The sequence below is a fragment of the Saccoglossus kowalevskii genome, chromosome 4 (assembly GCF_978046115.1).
Source record: "Saccoglossus kowalevskii chromosome 4, keSacKowa6.1, whole genome shotgun sequence".
Classification (NCBI taxonomy): domain Eukaryota; kingdom Metazoa; phylum Hemichordata; class Enteropneusta; family Harrimaniidae; genus Saccoglossus; species Saccoglossus kowalevskii.
Genome location: NC_140644.1, coordinates 23,774,871 through 23,797,562, shown reverse-complemented (window position 1 = coordinate 23,797,562; position 22,692 = coordinate 23,774,871). Strand labels below are relative to the sequence as shown.

Sequence of the window (22,692 nt, the reverse complement as noted above, 5' to 3'; positions counted from 1 at the left end):
TATTGACTTAATTTATACTCGAGAAAATTGGCTTCATTGGCATAGGAAAGGCTTAACTGTTCTATATTCAAGGTACCAATGCCGCCATTCTTAGAAACATTCATGTAAAATAATACACTCACAAATATCTAATTATGTTAGCTCTTCTATGTTGTCTCTCTAGACCATGTTGGCTGTATTTAATTACTACTACTGTATATGTACAACTATGCTCGTAGTCATGTGAATATCACTGTTGTATGTATGAGGGGAGTGTGTAAACAACAACAACACCAGGGCCCTTCTGAAGATTGTAAATCATCAACAGAAGTAACATATACTATAACCACATTGTAATGCCATAATGTGTATTTATTGCACAGCTATCATAAAATTAGGTAAGACAAATATTTGCATTGAATTCATGCTACTAGAAAGATCATGATGCAAGTGCTCATGTTAATCAATTACTTTCTACATATACATGCAATTCAATAGATGATGCAAAATAAGTGTTGTTAATTTACTCATCTACTATTAGATTATTTAAAGAAATACGGAGATTAACACCCAGAGGCAGTATGCCGTAATTCGCGGTGTGTGACACAGATAACGCTATTTGGGTGTCTTGTGTAGTACATTAATAATTAGACTAAGTGTCAAATAAATTACAACTCATGACTGATGCGCGTGAAAGTACATGACATATTGTCGATAGTAGCAATGTATCTTCAAATTACAATTGAACACAACTGACTCATTTTAATTTTTCTATGCACTTGCTTGAATAATGTTATCGACAATATTAGGATCATCAGAGAACCAGTAGCACGTTTTGATATAATATTCATCTTCTCTGCTAACTAAACACACTCTATCTCTAGTTGTGTTCATTTCAGAGACTGTTGGTTTAATTCCAATGTATTTGGCGACGAGTGGTGGACAGTCCTATATGTGAAAAAAAACACATTTATTTACGAAATTAGACAAGGAAATGTTCAAGCACCATTTAAAATGTTATATAAATTCTATTCACTTGCACAGGCATATCCAAACCGCATCTTAACACGTACATATATTAATGGGTTTTAACACAAACTTAAGATGAACGAATCTAGCGGTGCATTTCGGCAGGAATCTACCCACAAATTATCAGTGTTTGTTTTACAGCATATGAATAAATCAAAACCCAGTGTCAATAACGCCAAAAAACAAATACCACTCGTTAATATGACACTATACAATGAGATTTGCCGTATCATTTTCGCGAATATGAAAATGATTTTATAATTTAATTATCATCATGTACGCATTGATTAACATTAACATTGACACAAATTCAACAGTGTTATAGTTTAGTTCATAGTGATTATATATTATTTAAATTATAAATAAGAGTTTACCTATACCCTATGGGATTGGTGTGCATCCCAACTATGTAATTTAATGATGTATATGTGCGCACTTTTCCTCTTATGCTATATGTATCAAGTATTTGATAATCGTATTGCTCATTAAAATAATACTATTTTTTTCCTCTCTCGCTAACCAGCTAATTGACTTATGTGACTAGGTTGATTCTTTGATTTAGTGTAGTTTAGTGTTTTGGTTTATGTGCTGGCATATACCACAACTATAGTGAACAGATACTCACCACCATCTTACAAACAAGTTTACACCATATATCTCCTATAAGGACCTCACAACGCTGGCAATTGTCAGTTGGTACCCACACAGTTCCCTGTAAAACAATGCAATGCTTCATTTTACATACAATATATAACAAAATAATCATCTAATGACGTTATATTTTTGTGATAAAGGTCTCTCAGGGATTGTACTGACTATCAGAAATTTACGTCTAGTGTGCTACCCCATTTTGTCAAAACAGAACTCTGAAATGATTCTGACAATAGACAATTGTTTTACTGTGTGAGGTCGTAATCATCCGGGCAGAAGTTTGTTTCATGTTCTGTCACGTAAAAATCGTATACATTGTGTATTTACTAAACACGTCACAGAAGAAGATGTGTTTGATGCCTGACCAAGTATCACGAGATTGCTAGGTAATTGAGACCATATCCAAATATGACCATTCACAGTATTTTTACAATCAAGATATCAGTGGTTAATTTATTGTCAAACTTGTGTGAGTAATATAATATCACTAACTATCCACTACTGTATTCAGGAATAACAAATACAATTTCATACTAAATCGTCTGCTTCCATGGTGTCAATTTGCGACTCGGGTATTGCAATCACCGCATAATGTTGTGTTCCAGGAACGAACTGTGCATTCCCTAAATATAATGTTGTGTTGAACAAAATTTCTTTTCCTTTGATGGCATGCTCAATATCTGCAATGCCATTTGGGCAGGTAAAGTTCTCAGTGCATACGGTATAGAAGACTGCACTCTCGACCACTGTGTCAGAACAATCCATGCACGTGCCATCAGCAGAATTTCCAGGATGTAGTTGAGCTTTTGATGTCACCACCAACATGATCAGACCCCAAAATAAGCGTATTTCAAACATAGTATCTGTCGATAAAAAGATGCAAATATCGATATATGCAGATGAAAAGCGAGACAAACACACAGTACAAAATGCAACACAAAACTCGGTCCAATAATGTTTTGCATGGCAGATGAAAGTCATAGCCACAACAATGTGTCATGTTTTCACTCGCAATTTATACAGTTGTTTCAATTTATTGCCTTTTGCTAATTTAAAACAAATTCAAAGTAATACTTTATTTATAGTGCTCCATAACAATTCAGTGTGTAATTGTTGTATTTCGGCAGCCGTTCTTGTAGGTCAATCAAGCATTTTACAACAAAATATACTCGTGTTATAAGACGCTAATTCCGGGAATGTCGCAATCAATTCACCGGTTATAATTAGCGGCGGAGTACGTGTTCAATTTCCCTGTAGCCTAAACCCCTCGTATGTTTCTAGCTATCAATATACAAATTATGGGTAGATGTATTAAGGTTTAGATGAGATAATGGGCTTGCTTTTTTTCTCAATGGATCAGACGATGCAGTACGGGGACAGAAAATCAAATGTAATTTAAAATGTTAGTATTGAAAACCAAACTTTGTATCACTGGCTCACAACTGTGTTTCTAAGATAAAGCGGGCCATTGCCTTACGCCTGTACAGAATATATAATTTCATAGACAAAAAATACAGAAATTATTTTGAAACGCAAAAACTTTGACACAACGCCATAGCCTTGCCGCGACATCTGTAAAGTATGAAATATACTTTTCACAAGTGATGCAGTGTATCTTGTGGCAGTGTTTTCATGAATGATGCAGTTGTAGCCGGAGAGTGAACATACGTTATTATATGCTCCCTTTCTAGGGAGGTGGTGGGTATTGCATTGTACAATATAATCAAAATCTGCGGTTTATTTTCAAAGTGTGGACCTATTTTGATATGACAGCTTAACATGTTGTTTAATTTGTCAGAAAACCAAACATACAAAGGCAGATGGTTTAGTAGAGGCACAACACTCTCAAGTTGAATTTGTTTTTACTTTGCCTTGTATGGCGTGGGCGCCTGCAGAGATTGCAGTGAAAATATGTTTGTGGACACGTGACTAATTAGCATAGTTATCCCATGCATAATGATGTTCTTGATTGTGCAAAAATTTGGATTTTTAACCTCGTGTTATAATTTATTCAACCAACACAATGAATGTTTGGGTGCCTAAATATGCTTTGGCAGTTGTCAATAACACATACACTTTATGAGGGGATATTATTTTCAAAAATATCAATTCCACGGAAAAAAACAGTATTTGGCGGCACATGTGTACTAATTTGTAATAACTATTCCACCAAGTATAGTCATCAAAATCTCAATCTAAAAAATAGATGTTTTAAAAGTAAGAATGGTCTCAAAGGTGGTTACATAAAACGAAGGAATAAATACAACTTTGTCAGAAAACATAACTATCATAACTTCTACGCAATAATTCTGTAAAATAATACAAGCAAACACATTTCAGTTTCCTTTCAAGCAATTTTTCCATTTTCTGCTTGAACACAATTACACATTTTGGAAACGCGCCATCTGCTTTGTAATTTGGAGATGTCTCGTTTACACAAGCACGACACGTCATCATTTGTCGATAGGTCAAATGTGTTTTCTACTTCGAGCGATAGAAAACATGTTCGCATATTCAACAATTCTCTTTTGGGATGCACGCAATTTAAAATTGAATATCAATAATAACACCCCAAAAACAGCAATGTTTATAAGATGTGCACAGTGACGACTCCCACTCATGACACAAAATGGACTCCATATTATGCGCAAATAATTCAATTCACTGATTCGGATACCGATGGATTGACCTATCAGATGAATACGAAACTGGCAGCCAATAATGAGAAATCCGAATACATACATAATATAAAACAAAAAAGCCAAACCTATAGTGTTGTCGTCGAGACTTTCAAAACTTGCAGGCCCAGTTGATGTCGATATCAGTACAGTGCTGTATTGTTATGACGTTAAATTGACTATTATTTATTACCAGCATTGAATATTTTTTTCCTAATTTTAAATTGCGCTGATGGCAACCAAACCATTTGTATCGCAGGGGTGTCAGCAGTGTGTTATGTATAGTTTTCAACACATTTTCATTAATTTGAACCTACTATTTTGTGTTAACTATTTGGAAGATTCACTTAGACCGAGCTCATTCTAGGCAAGATAAGACACGCAACATTGAACACAACTATTGAACTAATGAGCAAAACATACTTTTCCCGTGAATAGAATAACCTTATTTAAATGAGTAAGTATGTTTAATACTATAATATCATATTTTTAGTATTTTAGACCAAAGGCTCATGAAATTAATGGCATCCACCAGGTCCCCATCGTACGCAAGGTAATGGTTCGCATTATCTTGTAAAAATAAAAAAAACAGTTGTTGGCCTGTAATAAAGAGAGAACGTGTTCTACCACATTTCGTTTTGCTTTCAATGCGGACGTTTTAAAGTACATTGGATTTTCTGTTCCCGTACTGCAGCGTCTGATCCATCAAGATAAAAAAAGCAAACCCATTCACTCATCCCGACCTTACTACCTCTACTCATACGAGTGTTTAGGCTACAGTAGAATTGAACACTACTATAACTGGTGAATTAACCGTGATGACATTCCCAGAATTTGCATATTATACCATAAGTATATTTTCTTGTAGAAAGCATAATCGATCAATAGGACATGCTCCCGAATTACAACAAATTCACACTAAATTGTTTTATTCTCTTGGTGAATAGATTTCAAGCACTTAGCATTGTGGACGAAACTAAAAAAAAAAATTGTCACGCTTTTCCCCGATTTACAATAGTTGCCTTTCAAATGCGACTTCATTTAGAAGTTGTCTCACCGGCGTTTGAGCGATGAATAGTGAAAACTGCGAATAGCCGTTGTATAGTGTTGAACTTCGCATGGTTCATTTAACCGTGGTTCGCAAAAAATGTGACATAAAGTTTTTTTGTTTTTTTAAAGTTTGAAGAAAGGTAAATTTAGACTGAGCCTTAAACGCAAACCACCCAATGACGATCGCTATGTTTATATAACTGTATTCCTTGGTGGAATTTAATAACACGACGCCATGACAGTTTTCATACAAGGTTGCGACTTCGCTTACGATTTTCGTCAGTTTCCCTCAAATGGTAAATATTTTTTTTTTTCGCGTCGGTGTGTGGTGGATTTTGGCATTCAATCGTGGTAGGATAGCCAGTTTTATGGACGATACACGTCACTTTCATAAAACGTGCATTATCTCTGTTCGCGTTTCTGGGCTGGTCAGAGAGATGGAGGTTAATTAGCTCTCACAATTGTTGTAAGTTTGACTTTTCAAATTGTCGACGACGTCTTTACAAACAAAAGGAAGTCCGGTCTTATTTTTAAAGTTTTTCATTCTCCATTTTCAATGACAAGCGAAGTGTGAAATACTGACCAGGATTGAATATACGGCTAACATCCTGCTAGACAACTTAAAATATAAAAACAAAACATGATATCTAAACGCTTGGATGCTCATTTGTTAACAAACAACTGGCAATCCTATTGTGAACATTCCATGTGAAATAAACAACAACTGTGAGAGCCATTTAGATTTAAATGTCCCTGGAAAACAGAAAAACACAAATTGAGATCATGACTAATTTGCAGAACCATTCACTCAAAAAGAATTTTGTTAATGCTCATAATTAGAATGGCTGTAAGTCTCAAATGTAAACCCATTATTTGTAAAAAGTTAAATTCACCATGTATCTTTTTTATTATTTATATACAGCCTTGATAAATCTTGCATAATGCTGCGAAATTGTAACCCTTTTTAGCCAATAATGTAAAAAAATCACGACCTTGCTCACAAACCTGCATCTATAGCTTGAGCAAACAAAATTTCCTTTGTCTACCATGAATTGAGCAGATTTGATCAGTGTGAATGATATTCCCAAGAACTGCATTTAATAGACTAGTGTTTAAGTAAGTTGCCCGCCGGCAAGAAAGAGGGATTTTACCAGCCTCGATTGAGATTTTAACAACTTCGTACAGATTGGTCCCAAAACATACCAAAAATGTTTATTGCACTTTCTCGATAATCAATGCCGGGTTATTTATCGTTGGATATAAATTTAAAGGCTGTGATACGGTTCTTCATATACCTCGCCTTTCTTTTATGTTACAATCAAGCTGAGGTAAATGTGACAGAATAGAATGCTGAAAGTCTGATATCGGGTCTTGTGCAAAACAAGTTTGAATAAAAATCCCTGCTCAGTTAAAGAGCCATCAAGTTTTTTCGATGGTCTATTTTTTTGATGGCAAAAACGAAGGACGTTGGCGCATCATTTTTTTGTTGTAGAAACTTGTTTCTGGATCTAATGGGTGCTCTCTTTGTCTCTTTTTGTTCAGTTAGTGTTTGTTTCAGCGTGCTGTTTTGGATCATTGATCTCCTTGTGTAGAGCTTAGTTTGGCGCTATACTGTTTTGTGAGCTCCTTTATTATTTTAAGTTTGTGCCAAATCCCAACACATTTACAGAGTTTTCAATCAAGATTTTCCATTACGCCATAATTGCCAGTACTCCATTATAGTAAGGGAAAATTAGACTCAGACTGAAATACCAAACTGGGTTTTGATTTTTAACACGTTTGAAAGAATTTAGTCCTAATACAATTGACTTTAATAGCAAAAATGTGTCAATGCGAGACTTGATATTGTTGATGATGCACCCAAGTTCAGTTGTGCCATTGAAGTAACGTCATGCATTGACAAGTTAAAAACGAGATAATATATTGCGAAGAAAGTTAGAAGATGGTGAGTGTGCTTCTGGGCTATCTGCTCTGTCTAGAACGGAATTCAAAGTGCAATTGAAGTCATCGCCCAAAAATAACGGTCATTGTTCGATCCATTCATTAAACGCTTAAGAACTTTGAAAAAAAAGTCCAATCACTTCGTTCCATTTGTTGGGGTGTACACATTTAGTGAACAGGTGACCATTAAAACTCACATGGATATGCAACAAACTTCCATGAACGACATTACTCGTACTAATGCTTTTAATGTTTGGTTTGAACAGAATAAGTAAATACGTGCCCCTTTCTACAACGGCTTATCAGATCTAGAGGGAACTATGTGAGTTTCTTGGAGGAAGCACTAGAATCACAAATCAGTTGAATGATTTATATTGACAAATTCAAATAGTTGGTACCGCTTAAAAGAATCGCTGCAACCTTGGATGTTTGAAATAAGACCTGAGACACTCGTCGTCAATAGGAAAAAATAACAACAATAATACAGTAAATATAAATTGCATATTTCTAATTATCCATGATTAGATTGAATAAAAACTTTTTATTTAACCTTTCGTGAGGTTTGACTGTGGTCGGTAGTATGAATTCCTCGTCTTATGTTTATTATTTCATCATTAGGTTCATTTTGATTTTTTTCACGGCTAAAAATATTGGTGTTACTACACAGGTGTGTTAATGAGCTAGTTAGTAGCCTGGGATTGGGACAATATTCTGTAGTATGCTCTATTAATCGCTTTGAGTTGTAGGAATCTTCGAGAAACAAGATATTTATGAGGTAGAAGTGGTCTACCTCATTGCGAGGTTCATCTTGATAAATCGTATAATCTGGTATTGGTGTCCAACGCAATAATAATTATAGTAGTACCAATAAGCCAATCTCCAAATATCAGTAGTCTAGAAAAAATATACTGACAAAGTCGATGGAAGCGGAAAGTTTTTCTTTAGTTAACGTGTGTTGTAGTTTTGAAGCGGGACGATGAAGAATACAGTTCTTTGGTGTCTTATTCCTGAATGGTGTGCGTGTTTTCATTGATTTCGTCCCCGTTACCATTCCTCGGCGGATGGGAATGCACTGGTTGCGTGTTGTAGTCAAAGTGAGATTTTTGTTAGTGTTGAACCGGTGTCGTGTGTGAGAGTCGATATCGACCATTGATTGGCGCGAACACCGTCAGTTTGTTACAGGGTGATTTAATTTGTGAGAGATGGTCCCTGAAATACTCAAATATTTCTCTTACACTAGCCTTGTCGGTGCACCGGATAAGCAAAGCGTAATGGCTACATTGGGAGAATACGGTTAATCGCATAAAACGTTATTACAATCTGGATTATAAACTGAAACCAGAACAAATTGACGTCATTACTCGATTGTGCGAAATGAAAATTGCTATGCTCTGCTACCAACTGAGAATGCTACATTGCTCCCACACGTTTTGTTAAATGAAATACTCAGTGATAAACGTCATTTTGGTTTAATTATATTGTCATTACAAAGCATGATGTAAGACCAGGTGCATAGCTGTAATGGTATTAGGTCATGCTGCATCACAAGGAAGAAAGATATGGATGGAGAAACTATTGAAGGTATGTGTTAACCCAAGTATTAAATTGGCCCCTAGTAAGGTTGTCAATACTGTTACCGAGACACTGTATCCTGTAAGGTAAGTACAACCACAGTGCAGTCTCCATGCACTATTCATATGTTTTCTTTATAAAAGTATAATTTTAAACTAGCATTTTCGTATTCTGATAGATTTCACAGGGGTGACGATTCCAGTCCAACATACAGAGCCAAACAACTTTAAAAACACACTTATTACATAACGACTGTGTTATAGTTTATTCCCTTCAGTCAACTATCATTTTATCTAGCAACTAATTATTGTGTAATATTTGATTGCAAACTTAACCTAAGCCGGGACTAAGGAGCCACACTTTCCATTGTAATCACTGGTAGAAGAAAATTACTAAAATGTCATTATATTCGTACATTCAATTGCTCAATTATCTGTAAATTGTGTCACAAATGAAATTGTCAAGACGTGTTTATTGTTAAAAGAACGACATGGAACCTTTGCATTCAGGTGAATGAACCATGAAGTGATTTCCCATAATCTCGTATTAAAGTAATACTATTTGTCAAACACATATAACGGACTACATTCATAAATCTGAGTGAACCATGATGTACCTTTAATATCTTAGCAACACAGTACACGTTATTATTTACAATGTACACTGTACATCTGTTAATACAAAGCCAGTATTGATAAGGGTCGGCTCATAACTTTCAATGGAGTAGTAACAATAATTGTTTGAAGTCTTTGTGCAGTGATATAGAAATAGAATTTGATTGAATCTTTTACATTATTATTAGTAATGACACGAGGTAATTATTAACCCCAAACTGCAAAGCACCTTAGTAACGGTTATTCTGCGATGAAACTATTTTCAGTGGGTTCACAAAAAAATAAGATATTGATCATGAGAGCACCCACAAAATATGGGTAGTAAAAGTCTTGTGGCGTTTCACCACAAAATGGCGGTGTGTGGTGGCAGGGATCTCTAGGAAGGAGAATGAGTTCTGATATATCCCACAGGCACCATGTAGAATAGCTCATATCGCACCATACTGAACCGTGTGAACTTTATTTCGGGGAAGACATTCTACAAAGAGAGCATGCAGCTATTCTACAGTAAGATCAACTTGTACAAAATTCTTTTTTTTTGGTTACTGACAGGACTTTGACTATATATTGTTGAAGTACATAAAAAAAGTGCAAAGTTCTTAGTGAGCCAAATGGACCAGAATTCAAAGAAGATTCTCATATTCAGAATAGTAATTTATTTTATTATCAAGTAGTCATACAAATTCATATTACTCAAGTGTAACATTAGTTTCAAATTCAAGGAGTAAATGTTTGTTTCTCAAGCTAAGTTCGTTTATGAAAATGTTTGGCTTCTCGCCCAGATGCCGCCTAACCAGCTAGGCGAGAAGGTTAAATTGTCGCATGCAAATTTAGCCTGCTTGCTGAGATGCCGCCCATTATTATAGTCTAGTTTTTGAATAATTTTACAGCTATATGTGATAAACCTGTCAGAAGATGGAAATCTGATATAGAACAACAAGCGTGTATTGCTTTTACCACTACTGTACAAACAGAGAGCAGCGTTAGTGCAGTCTACTCGGTCGTATTGGATAATCATGACTTAAACAAGAAAGCCTGACTGGAGAACACAGTAATCAGAACTTTCACTTTGTTAACACATATACAGTTAAAGATCGTGTAAGGTATGACAACCTGCCAGACGATGCTCCAATCTGTGACACCTTGAAATTACTAAAAAGTATTTCTACCTACCACAGCAGATCATAAAGCGTTAAAATCCCATTTTGCAGAAATAATCATCAGAATTATTGTACAGGAGATGGCATTTTACTAAGCATTTCAGCAGTACTGTGGTATGTCATATACCACACACATACTCGGAAGAGTCATCTATAAAGTCTGAATTGTTAAGTTCATGAAAAAAACTGATGTTATATTGCAATACGTGGAATACAACATGGTATATTCATTGTGCGCATATCTATAACATTCAAGGGATATTGTGCTCAAATTCCACTGAAGTTACTGATTGTTAACCTCAATGGCCATTCTTACTCAGAACTGCAATTTTTTCATATCTTCTGAAAACGATTTCAGATTTGTTTGTATTGATTGTTAACAAATTTTTAATTCATTTAAAGTTGTGTCAAATTATCTTTGCCAAACACTAGAACTATTTCAGACAACTTGCTGATGGAAGTGATTTTGTTCAGTTGTACCCATGAATTTTGATGTCATAAAAATGTTTGTATTCTTCTCTTATTCATTTTAATTCAAGATCCCTATTGGAATACTTATAAAAATGAGTGCAAAAATGTATAGACGTGCTTAAGTTCTTCGCCATTACGTACCTGGTTCAAGTTATCAGAACCAAGAAGATTTTCCTCCCTCCAACAATGATGACAGTCTGAGTGAGGATGAAACAAGTGATGTCACAGTCACTGGAAACAGGGAATCAGATGAATCTGTGAATGTTGAAAGTCCTCTCAGCATATCAAAGTCCATTGAAATCACAAAATTAGTATGTATTTCTATATATATATATATATATGTACATTGTATCATTTTTTGTTATTTTTTCAAAAATGTGATTTTATGTCACGGATCATGGGATAGCCTGACAGGGTAGCATTTTCTGGGACTACTCTGGCAAAAGGCACTACTCGTGCTACGCTGTCATGCTATTTGTGGTTGATAGTTTAACAAATGATCCAAAACAGCACGCTGAAACCAACACTAACTGAACAAAAAGAGACAAAGATGGCACTTTAACTGAACAGGGATTTTTATTCATACTTGTTTTGCACAAGACCCGATATCAGACTGTCAGCATTCTATTCTGTCACATTTACCGCAGCTTGATTGTAACATAAAAGAAAGGCGAGGTATATGAAGAACCGTATCACAGCCTTTAAATTTATATCCAACGATTGGTTACCGAGAAAGTACAATAAACATTTTTGGTATGTTTTGGGACCAATCTGCACGACGTTGTTAAAATCTCGATCGAGGCTGGTGAAATCCCTCTTTCTTGCCGGCGGGCAACTTACTTAAACACTAGTCTATTAAATGCCGACTACAAAATATTCACAGAGGCACTCTCTCTCTCTCAAACCAGTTCTTGGGAATATCATTCACACTGATCAAATCTACTCAATTCCTGGCAGGCAAAGGAAAAGGTTTTTGCTCAAGCTATAGATGCAGGTTTGTGGGCAAGGTCGTGATTTTTTTTGCATCATTGGCTAAAAAGGGTTACAATTTCGCAGCATTATGCAAGATTTATCAAGGCTGTATATAAATAATAAAAAAGATACATGGTGAATTTAACTTTTTACAAATAATGGGTTTACATTTGAGACTTACAGCCATTCTAATTATGAGCATTAACAAAATTCTTTTTGAGTGAATGGTTCTGCAAATTAGTCATGATCTCAATTTGTGTTTTTCTGTTTTCCAGGGACATTTAAATCTAAATGGCTCTCTCAGTTGTTGTTTATTTCACATGGAACGTTTGTTTATTAACAAATGAGCATCCAAGCGTTTAGATATCATGTTTTGTTTTTATATTTCAAGTTGCCTAGCAGGATGTTTGCCGTATATTCAATCCTGGTCAGTATTTCACACACTTTGGTTGTCATTGACCGAGAATGCAAAGCTTTAAAAATAAGACCGGACTTCATTTTGTTTGTAAAGACGTCGTCGCAATAGTGTGAAAATTTGAAAAGTCAAACTGACAACAACTGTGAGAGCTAATTAAGTTCCATCTCTCTGACCAACCCGGAAACGCGAACAGAGATAATCCACGTTTTATGAAAGTGACGTTTATCGTCCACAAAACTGGCTATCCCACCACGATTGAATGCCAAAATCCACCACACACCGACGCGTAAAGAAAACAAAAATATTTACCATTTGAGGGAAACTGACGAAAATCGTCCACGAATTAACAACCTTGTATGAAAACTGTCATGGCGTCGTGTTATTAAATTCCACCAAGGGAGGGGCATAACGGATTACGTAAAACGGATGAGATATTCATACAGTTATATAAACATAGTGATCGTCATTGGGTGGTTTGCGTTTAAGGCTCAGTCTAAATTTACCTTTCTTCAAACTTTAAACAAAAAAATACCTTTTATGTCACATTTTTTGCGAACCCCGGTTAAATGAACCATGCGAAGTTCAACACTTCAGTTTCAGTCAGACGATCCGGTTGACATCGGCAGTACTATTTTGCTATACAACGGCTATTCGCAGTTTTCACTATTCATCGCTCAAACGCTGGTGAGACAACTTCTAAATGAAGTCGCATTTGAAAGGCAACTATTGTAAATCGTTGAAAAAGCGTGACAATATTAAGTGCTTGAAATCTATTCACCAAGAGAATAAAACAATTTAGTGTGAATTTGTTGTAATTCGGGAGCATGTCCTATTGATCGATCATGCTTTCTACAAGAAAATATACTTATGGTATAATATGCAAATTCTGGGAATGTCATCACCGGTTAATTCACCAGTTATAGTAGTGTTCAATTCTACTGTAGCCTAAACCCTTGTAGTGGTATTAGGGTCGGGATGAGTGAATGGGTTTGCTTTTTTATCTTGATGGATCAGACGCTGCAGTACGGGAACAGAAAATCCAATGTACTTTAAAACGTCCGCATTGAAAGCAAAACGAAATGTGGTAGAATACGTTCTCTTTATTACAGGCCCACAACTGTGTATTTTTGTTACAAGATAATGCGAACCATTGCCTTGCGTACGATAGGAACCTGGTGGATGCCATTAATTTCATGATCCTTTGGTCTAAAATACTAAAAATATGATATTATAGTATTAAACATACTTACTCATTTAAATAAGGTTATTCTATTCACGGGAAAAGTATGTTTTGCTCATTAGTTCAATAGTTGTGTTCAATGTTGCGTGTCGTATTACATCTTGCCTAGAATGAGGTCGAATCTTCCAAATAATTAACTCAAAATAGTAGTTTCAAATTAATGAAAATGTGTTGAAAACTATACATAACATGACTGCTGACATCCCTGTGATACATATGGTTTGGTTGCCATCAGCGCAATTTAAAATTAGAAAAAAAATCTTCAATGCTGGTAATAAATGATAGTCAACATAACGTCATAACAATACAGCACTGTACTGATATCGACATCAACTGGGCCTGCATGTTTTGAAAGTCTCGACGACAACACCATAGGTTAGGCGTTTTTTGTTTGTATTTGGATTTCTCATTATTGGTTGCCAGTTTTGTATTCATCTGATAGGTCAATCCATTGGTATCCGAATCAATGAATTGAATTATTTGCGCATAATATGGAGTCCATTTTTTGAGTGGGACTCGTCACTGTGCACATCTTATAAACTGTTCCATCAGCTCTAAAAATATAAACGTTGCTGTTTTTTGAGCTGTTGTTCTTGATATTCAATTTAAAATCGCGTGCGTCTCAAACGAGAATTGTTGAATATGCGAACATGTTTGCTATCCCTCGAAGTAGAAAACACATTTGACCTATCGACAAATGATGACGTGTCGTGCTTGTGTAAACGAGACATCTCCAAATTAGCAAAGCAGATGGCGCGTTTCCAAAATGTGTAATTGTGTTCAAGCAGAAAATGGAAGAATTGCTTGAAAGCAAACTAAAATGTGTCTGCTTGTATTATTTTACAGAATTATTGCGTAGAAGTTATGATAGTTGTTTTCTGACAAAGTTGTATTTATTCTTTCGTTTTATGTGATCACCTTTGAGACAATTCTTACGTCTAAAACATCTATTTTTTAGATTGAAATTTTGATGACTATACTTGGTGGAATAGTTATTACAAATTAGTACATATGTGCCGCCAAATACTGTTTTTTCCGTGGAATTGATATTTTCCAAAATAATATATCCTCATAAAGTGTATGTGTTATTGACAACTGCCAAAGCATATTTAGGCCCTGGGGGGTCACTCAATATTAAAAACATACACCATGTACGTTCTGGCTAAAAATATAATAGGCCCCTGGGGCTGGTAGCACATTGACAAATCATACCCCCAGGGCCTATTACGGAAGGTCAAAAGGTGAATTGCTGTTTCGGACGATTGACTCTAACGCATTCAACAGGAAGATACCAGGGTTTTCAGCATATGTCAATAAACGAGCTGTTTAAAACTATAGAGGGAGTCTCATCTACAAAGTAACTTGATTGGAAAGAATACATAGAACAAATTTGTAAAACTATTTCACCTAAAATTGGTATTTTGTCTAAAATTCATCATTTTGTCCCACGATCTATTCTTATCCTGATTTACAACTCTCATTTTACAACATATTACTTGCCCCATATTTCTATACAGAAACACCTACAGAACCCCTTTCGACAAAATTCCACTACTCCAGTAAAAAAAATTGTGTTTGATAACGTTTTAAGATTTCCGTGCCCCACGGCCCTCCTGTATAAAAAACTAAATATTTTAGATATCTACTGGTATAAACTCAGTAAGTTCCACACCTGTCTGTTTTTTTATCTTAATAAGAATTCGTTTGCCCATAATGTTGACTACTACTTACAACCTTTTCCCCATAACTATGCAACACTTCAAGCTAGTTCCAATTATTATATTTCAATAATGAATCTTACTACTAATCAACACAGTATCACCTATACAGCAACAAACAACTGGAACTCACTTCCTGATTCCATAAACAGTATCAAAAGCAGATACATATTTTAAAATACGTTAAAACTGTATCTCATGAATGTGTCATGTCATTTTTAAAAGTCAGTATATAATTATTTTTCATTTATCTTTAATTAATTTAATTGTAATTTAATAACATCAGTATTATGGGGCCACAGACTAGAATAGTTTGTATGAATTATATTAGTGGTCCTCACTAGAATTACTATTATTATTATTGTGTATATTATTTATTGTATATTTTCTGGTGAAATAAAAACAACCATGCATAATATTATCTGTTGGTATGCATCAACCATCTAAATCAGTGAGCACATGTAAATGGTGGTGTTGGTAAAAACAACGATACTATACTACATATAAATACAAACGTCACTAAATATGGAAAAACAAAAACTTACCATTAACAAAAAGGGAGAATGCAGTCAAAATTGGACGAAAACTAAGAACGCACCTTAAGGTAGAAGCCTACTCATAAAATAAAAAAAACACAGAATTTATTCATTTTGCAATAAATTGTACTCCAAGGCAATATAAGGATATCGAACTAAAAACAGTTGGGGGTCACCAGCCATTTTTTCCAGAAATTGATGGTTGAATTTTAGTGGAAAGTCGCCATTTGACACTATTACCACAGGTTCCTATGGCAGAGATATTATGCAATATCTTAAAATCTAATCTGGTGACATAGGCTGACAAACTCATATTTTGTTAATGATGTAGTACTTTTGATTGTTCTGAATTATTTAAAAAAAATTGGGTTTAAAAAGTGTTAAAAAATGCAATTTTTCTTTAACATTGTGTTCTATGGGATTGTTCTAAAAATAGCAATTTTCAAGAAATTATACGTTTCTCAAAAAGCATAAATGTAACACGCCAAATAATGCTATTTCATTGTACCATGGGACATTAGTTTCATGATTGTACATAATAAACTAATAAACATTGTCATGCGATTTATGACCAATTTTGTCAAAAAGAATGACTAGGCTTAACGAGCAAAGCGAAGTCAACGAAGCGATGTGTACACAATGGCTGCCACGAGTGAAATGAACCGATCACGCTTTTTGTTCCCATGATGCTTTGCGATGTGACTCACACCACCTTGGTTGTGGTTAGCAGCTAATATGACTGGTGTTTTATGTGCGATACCCTTAAAAAAGTCTGTATATACTTATATTTTTTTATTTTCATCAATGATTTACTCGATTTGTTGATAGTTTAGCAAAAATATTTAGCCAAATAGTAACCCAATTATGCTGCAATCAGATAAACTGGCTAACTGGGCAAGGAAATGACAACTTGGTTTCAATGAAAGTAAATGTAAAGTTCCGCACCATGGTTATAATGATAAACTATGAAATGAATACCATTGTATGGATGCGAGATGACACAGGCACAGATTGGTCGATTTTGAATGATTTAAATATCTTGTTTTTGAGTCCAACTTTAATGTCCGATTTTCCTAGCAATTTGATACGAAATCACGTGACATCAACATTGATTAGCACAGTACAACTCCAGTGTCACAAAGACACACAGGCTGGGTATGACCTCAGAGTTCAGATAATGTTCAATCTGACAGACAGCCTGCTAATTGAGCTACCTGGGAAGTCAAAGTAGTTCATTTTGGCTTTTTGCTATTTTATTTTATGTTTATTTGAGTTACAATATGAATATTTATAATTAGATCAATATAAAGAACTTGCATATACGGCTCACTGGCATTAATTTCTGAATGCAAATTGTATGAGAAAATTCTGAAGTTAATTAATGCCCAAGCAAACCGTGTACTGCATTAACACATAATCTAATGAATATTCGAGGACTTTTAAAGCATATTCATTTTAAAGATTGGACATGACCTGTTTTGTACAAAAATGTACAGTACTCACTCATATGTATATACGTTTGGGCGTTGCTTCAAATTGAATGTAACCCGACTCCTAATCGAGTACAGATGTTTATATGCAAATGTTGGGTTGCTTCGCCCCATGGTGCATTGCGCTCTCTGAATCCCTTTTGACTTGTTGGTCGGTCACCATGTGGAGTGGTTGCCTGTCGCTTTTGTGAGCCACGGAATTGTCTTGCCAGCAGTCGGTCCTTAAAACTTGCACTGAGACTGTAATTTAAATTCAGTTGCAGAGTTGTCGGGCTATATTTTTGCGCCGTAAGGGGACGTGCCAAGTAGGGGAAATTGGTATACTCGGAACACGTATGACCAGGATCCCGGAGTTAGCTACAAATAACCGTGCTGGATAACTACCTTGCTGTCACAATTATTGCCGATATATGAAGAGAGCTTACAGTGAACTGTAGTGATTTGTTAATTGTATTTTATATTATTGTTAAATGTATCTGCAAACAATGTTCTGCCTAACTAGTGTGATCAGCACTTAATCTATTCCTACCGGGGTGTACCTGTGTGCATATTACCGCAAGTCAGGTGCCACGGTGTTGCATGTTGTTGTATAATAATCTATTGCCATTATTGGTTGTTCCATTATCGTGTATACGTTACCAAGGTGAGAGTGTACCTGAAGTATTCGGTGAAAAATCGGATTTGGCCAATCTAATCGAACCTGCTGGTTACCGACAAGGTGGACCTCGTTTTGTTACAATTAGTCGGTACATTCTCCTTAGGTGACGTGCACTCGGCATGGACGTGACTGACTTTAGAGTTTATAATTTTGTGTTAGTAATTATTAAATAAGTTGTTGTGAATGATAATAAGTGTGGTGACCATCATTTGGTATAGCATACCTGGGCCCGGTGTTAAAGGCCGGTTACACGAATATAGCTCGACTAAGTCAGATATAAATTTAGATTCTATATTCCAGTAGAGTGTGAGTAGTCGAAGGAACAATGTTACCTGCATGCATATGCTCTGATTCACACATGCCTGATATGACCACACTGACACTATTCTATAACCTGATCCATTGCAGTGTTGGACTGGGCAGCAGACGATCGAAAGTAGTACGACATACCGTAGATCAAGGTATCTAAACAATAACATAATAACTTTTGGTTTAGTATTCATAATTGCATAGTGGCTGGCATCCTCTTGCAGTTTTCTTCTGACCAAAATTTCGAGTTTATATAACTGTAAATCCAAATTGTCCGTGCTGTTTCTAAAACTAATATAAAATCAAATACAATTTTACTATTAAAAATATCCAATTACGTATTTAAAAAAATCGAATGTAATGTTTTCGAATGCAAGTACGTTTAGTATTACCTTTGTTAAAATATAATTACATTTACAATTATATTTAATTTATTGACAGATATGAAATGGTGTTATTTCCGAAATGGTATACGTGCAATGTATACGAAGTTGGTCGATTTCATTTGTATAGTTCTAGTTATATGTCTAATTGCCGGATACACAGGTAACTACTACGAGACTATTCAACTAATCAATACATTGTGATTATCCAAGAAATATATTACTGACGTGTGGGATATGTCGCTGTACCACGTGATTATTGATTTTCTCTCTCGGCTGAACATATTCATGAAGTTATGGTCTTTTAAAATAGAGAACAATGTTTGAAATTAGTACTAATTTAATTTATTTATATTTAATTTAGTTTTTCTAATTATCAAGCATCTTTGTCTGGTATGGGTAATCTTACAATTAACTAACATTGCAATAGCAATGAATTTGAAAACAAAAAAAATCATAAAATATATGCACACAAGAGTATGTTGTGGCCGTCCATGTTTAAAACTTGATATATGAAGCACAAATAATTAGGTCAATGAGCAGAATGAATAAATGAATAAGTACAACTTCACATTAGATTTACGTCACTGAAGTTTGTTTGAGCAAATATGTAAACTAATTATAAATTATACCACCGCTCCAATAATGAAATTTTAAGTTTTGATGCAAACGCCTGTTTGCGTTATGTGATTTTCAGGTATGTACAAGTTGCCGAAAATGGTTCATGTTACACAGGAACACATCGTTAGTATGCTGAGGAAATCTACAATCGTTACCGGTGATGTAATGGTACATTTTCTTCGAATCTGTTCTTAACTTTCATAAGTATATTTAGTTGTTTGAATATGTGGACATAATGCATAGTATATAGCGTAATCTATAAAGATCTATAGCTATAAAAGTAATGAAATTCAGTTAAATTAAAGATTTACTACATATACACACACGCGCTAATAATCATTACACGCTGTACTCGGTTGACTTGGCTAAAGTAAATGTGTTTTGTTCTTACAGAATAGCGAAATGGACAGAATACAGAGACAACGTAAGGACCTTCTTCAAAATATTTGCGCAGATATGAAATCGGATAACAGATACTATCATCAAACCAAAAAAGAGACTAAGTTGATCTTCAATGACGATTATAATATCCTATACTGTTCTATTCCAAAAGTTTGTTGCACTAATTGGAAACGCATATTCTTAGTTTTATCAGGAGTTCACAACAGTACTCTTGGTATTCACCACTTGGTAGTGCATGCCCATAATTATTCAACTATTTCTCGTATAGAACATAGAAGGCAAAACTACACTTCCTTTTTATTTGTTCGTCACCCTTTTCAGCGACTATTGTCTGCATACAGAAATAAATTTGAAATACCAGACGATCATGATTTTGAAAAGACAGGACAACGCATTATGTCTCTTTATCGCTCTAATACAACTAATAAGGAACATAGTAACACACATGTAATGTTCTCCGAATTTGTTCGTTTTCTGTTAAATTCTAAAAGCAAGTCTAGTTTCAAGGAACACTGGGATTTCCAGCATAAAATATGTGCAGTGTGCGAACGTTCGTACGATTTCATTGGTCACTTCGAAAATATTGTAGAAGAATCAAATTATCTTCTTCGTTCCATTGGCGTTACTAATTTATCCTTCCCAGATGCGTACAGTACTCATGCAACTAACAGTTCTGATGAAAATATCTATTTAAAATACTTCTCACAAATTCCACCAGATGACATAATTAAACTATATGAATTATATAAATGGGACTTTAAATTGTTTGGATATTCTTTTCCACAAGAACTATTTTAAGACCTATCGTCCTGCTAGGTTTTTATTTCTTTTTTTTTTAAATATAATCTAAAATGTTTACTCCGAAAACGCTTCTCTCCAATCTGTGAACCAGAATTGTCACTCTGTATATTACCCCGGGCACACAATAGATATCTGTCAATGTTGTATTTGAATTCATGATAATTTGTATGTTTACAATATGAATTAACCTCTAAAATTCACTCCATAAAACAGTATACCATATATTTATAATGTATTGCGTGTTCAAAATAAATTTCTAGATACATTATAAAAAAAATTAACCCTTACATAAAGAGCTTTAAATTAAGTATACTATTAAATGGCTGTGTCTGCATAATGTAGCTACTTGAAGCTACTAGTTCCCTGGGTCTTTATACCGACTGTGACATTATTATCGATGGTGTTTCTAGTGCTACACAATCATGTGGACTATTAAATGGAATCTACCAAGCCAAGTTCAAGCACAGGTTCCATTAAGTTCCCTGGACGTCAGTCGGTCTTTTTTCAAATGTATTGTGAAACAATAACCCAATTACACTGAACTTAAAATGTATTAACAAACTAATGCAATCTTCTCTGCTGGAACCCATGTACACAATGAAATACACCTGTCTTTGGCTGAAGAAAAAAAAGATCACAACTGGGTTACCCCAACTTGGATACCCTAGTTGTGGCCATTATATTCACAAATCCTCACTATTCGGTTAAAATAAAAAGTTATTACAAAATAAAATGATAAGCATAAAATGTAACATATTTCGTTAGCTGAATAAACAATAATGTTTTTCTAAATTACCTGACTCGTGAATCGTGAATGCAGAACAAATTTGTTTTGGGCATGATGCTACCCTGACGTAACTGTATGATTGCCTGAACCGCATCATCCATGCCACTCGTGCATAGTAAACTGTAGTTGGTTCAGGTGGAAGGCCATCACTAATGAAGGTACCCTGTGGTCAAGGCAAATGATGAATCAGTTTGAATTCACTTTTGTTCCTTCTTAGGAACAACGCCCAACGGTGAACAATAATATTATTGGAGAGGGTTTTCTTTCACAAATGCCAAGCAACCATGACAACTTTTTCTACCAGTTTTGTGAATAACCCCTGGTTGCTCAACAGCTGATCTAAGTTCAGGTATATGCAAATTCATATTTGTCGAAGAAAAAAAATCATTCAATAATTTGTTCATGTGTTTGTAACTTACAAAGCAGCTATATCATATCCAGTAAAGTCATGTTGCTCAAACAACACATGTTAGGTGGTGCAGATGAACATATCCATCCATCCATCCGTCACTGTCAATTAAATAAAATAAACACATGAACTACATAATGACATGTGTGTGTGTGTCGGTAATACATTCTTACCTGTATGAACTATTTGGAATATATTCTCGTCTGTATGCGTTGGTTATACATTCTCTCCTGTGTGAGTTGGCAATACATTCTCATCTATGTGAGTTGGCAATACATCCTCAACTGTGTGAGTTGGCAGTACATTCTCATATCCCCATCTGTGTGAGTTGGCAATACATTCTTATCTATGTGAATTGTTTGCAATACATTTTCATCTATGTGAGTTGGCAATACATTCTCATCTGTGTAAGTTGGTAATACATTCTCATCTATGCGAGTTGGCAATATATTCTCATGTGTGAGTTGGCAAAACAAATATCATCTATGTTTGTTGGCAATACATCCTTATCAAGGTGGTGTGAGTCACGTCGCAAAGCATGATCGGTTCATTTCACTCGCGGCAGCCATTGTGTACACATCGCTTCGTTGACTTCGCTTTGCTTGTTCAGGTGCGTTCTTCTCAGTTTTCGTACAATTTTGACTGCATCCTCCCTTTTTGTTAATGGTAAGTTTTCGTTTTTCCATATTTAGTGACGTTTGTATTTATATGCAGTATAGTATCGTTGTTTTTACCAACGCCACCGATCATCATTTACATTTGCTCACTGATTTAGATGGTTGATGCATACCAACAGATAATAT

The 22,692-nt window shown here is 35.0% G+C and overlaps 2 protein-coding genes across 3 annotated transcripts; one reads left to right on the top strand and one right to left on the bottom strand.

The window, feature by feature from the left end:
* Positions 1-330: 330 nt before the first annotated feature.
* Positions 331-5,516, bottom strand: LOC144347253 (uncharacterized). Of its 2 annotated transcripts, none has more exons than XM_085498556.1 (4): positions 5,395-5,516; positions 2,194-2,522; positions 1,634-1,720; positions 331-927 (listed from the first exon to the last, which is right to left on the bottom strand). In XM_085498556.1, the coding sequence occupies exons 1-4, from the start codon at positions 5,462-5,464 to the stop codon at positions 751-753; spliced, it is 663 nt and encodes a 220-aa protein (XP_085354682.1). In that variant the 5' UTR covers positions 5,465-5,516; the 3' UTR covers positions 331-750. The 2 variants fall into 2 exon arrangements, with proteins under 2 accessions (XP_085354682.1, XP_085354683.1); XM_085498557.1 differs by lacking the exon at positions 5,395-5,516 and adding an exon at positions 4,427-4,527.
* A 3,333-nt stretch (positions 5,517-8,849) lies between these two features.
* LOC146747202 (carbohydrate sulfotransferase 13-like) lies at positions 8,850-20,957 on the top strand. The gene is made up of 5 exons (XM_085498335.1): positions 8,850-8,986; positions 18,586-18,638; positions 18,928-19,032; positions 19,567-19,658; positions 19,884-20,957. Exons 1-5 carry the CDS (start codon positions 8,850-8,852, stop codon positions 20,688-20,690), a joined length of 1,194 nt encoding a protein of 397 aa, XP_085354461.1. The 3' UTR covers positions 20,691-20,957.
* The last annotated feature ends 1,735 nt before the right edge of the window (positions 20,958-22,692 follow it).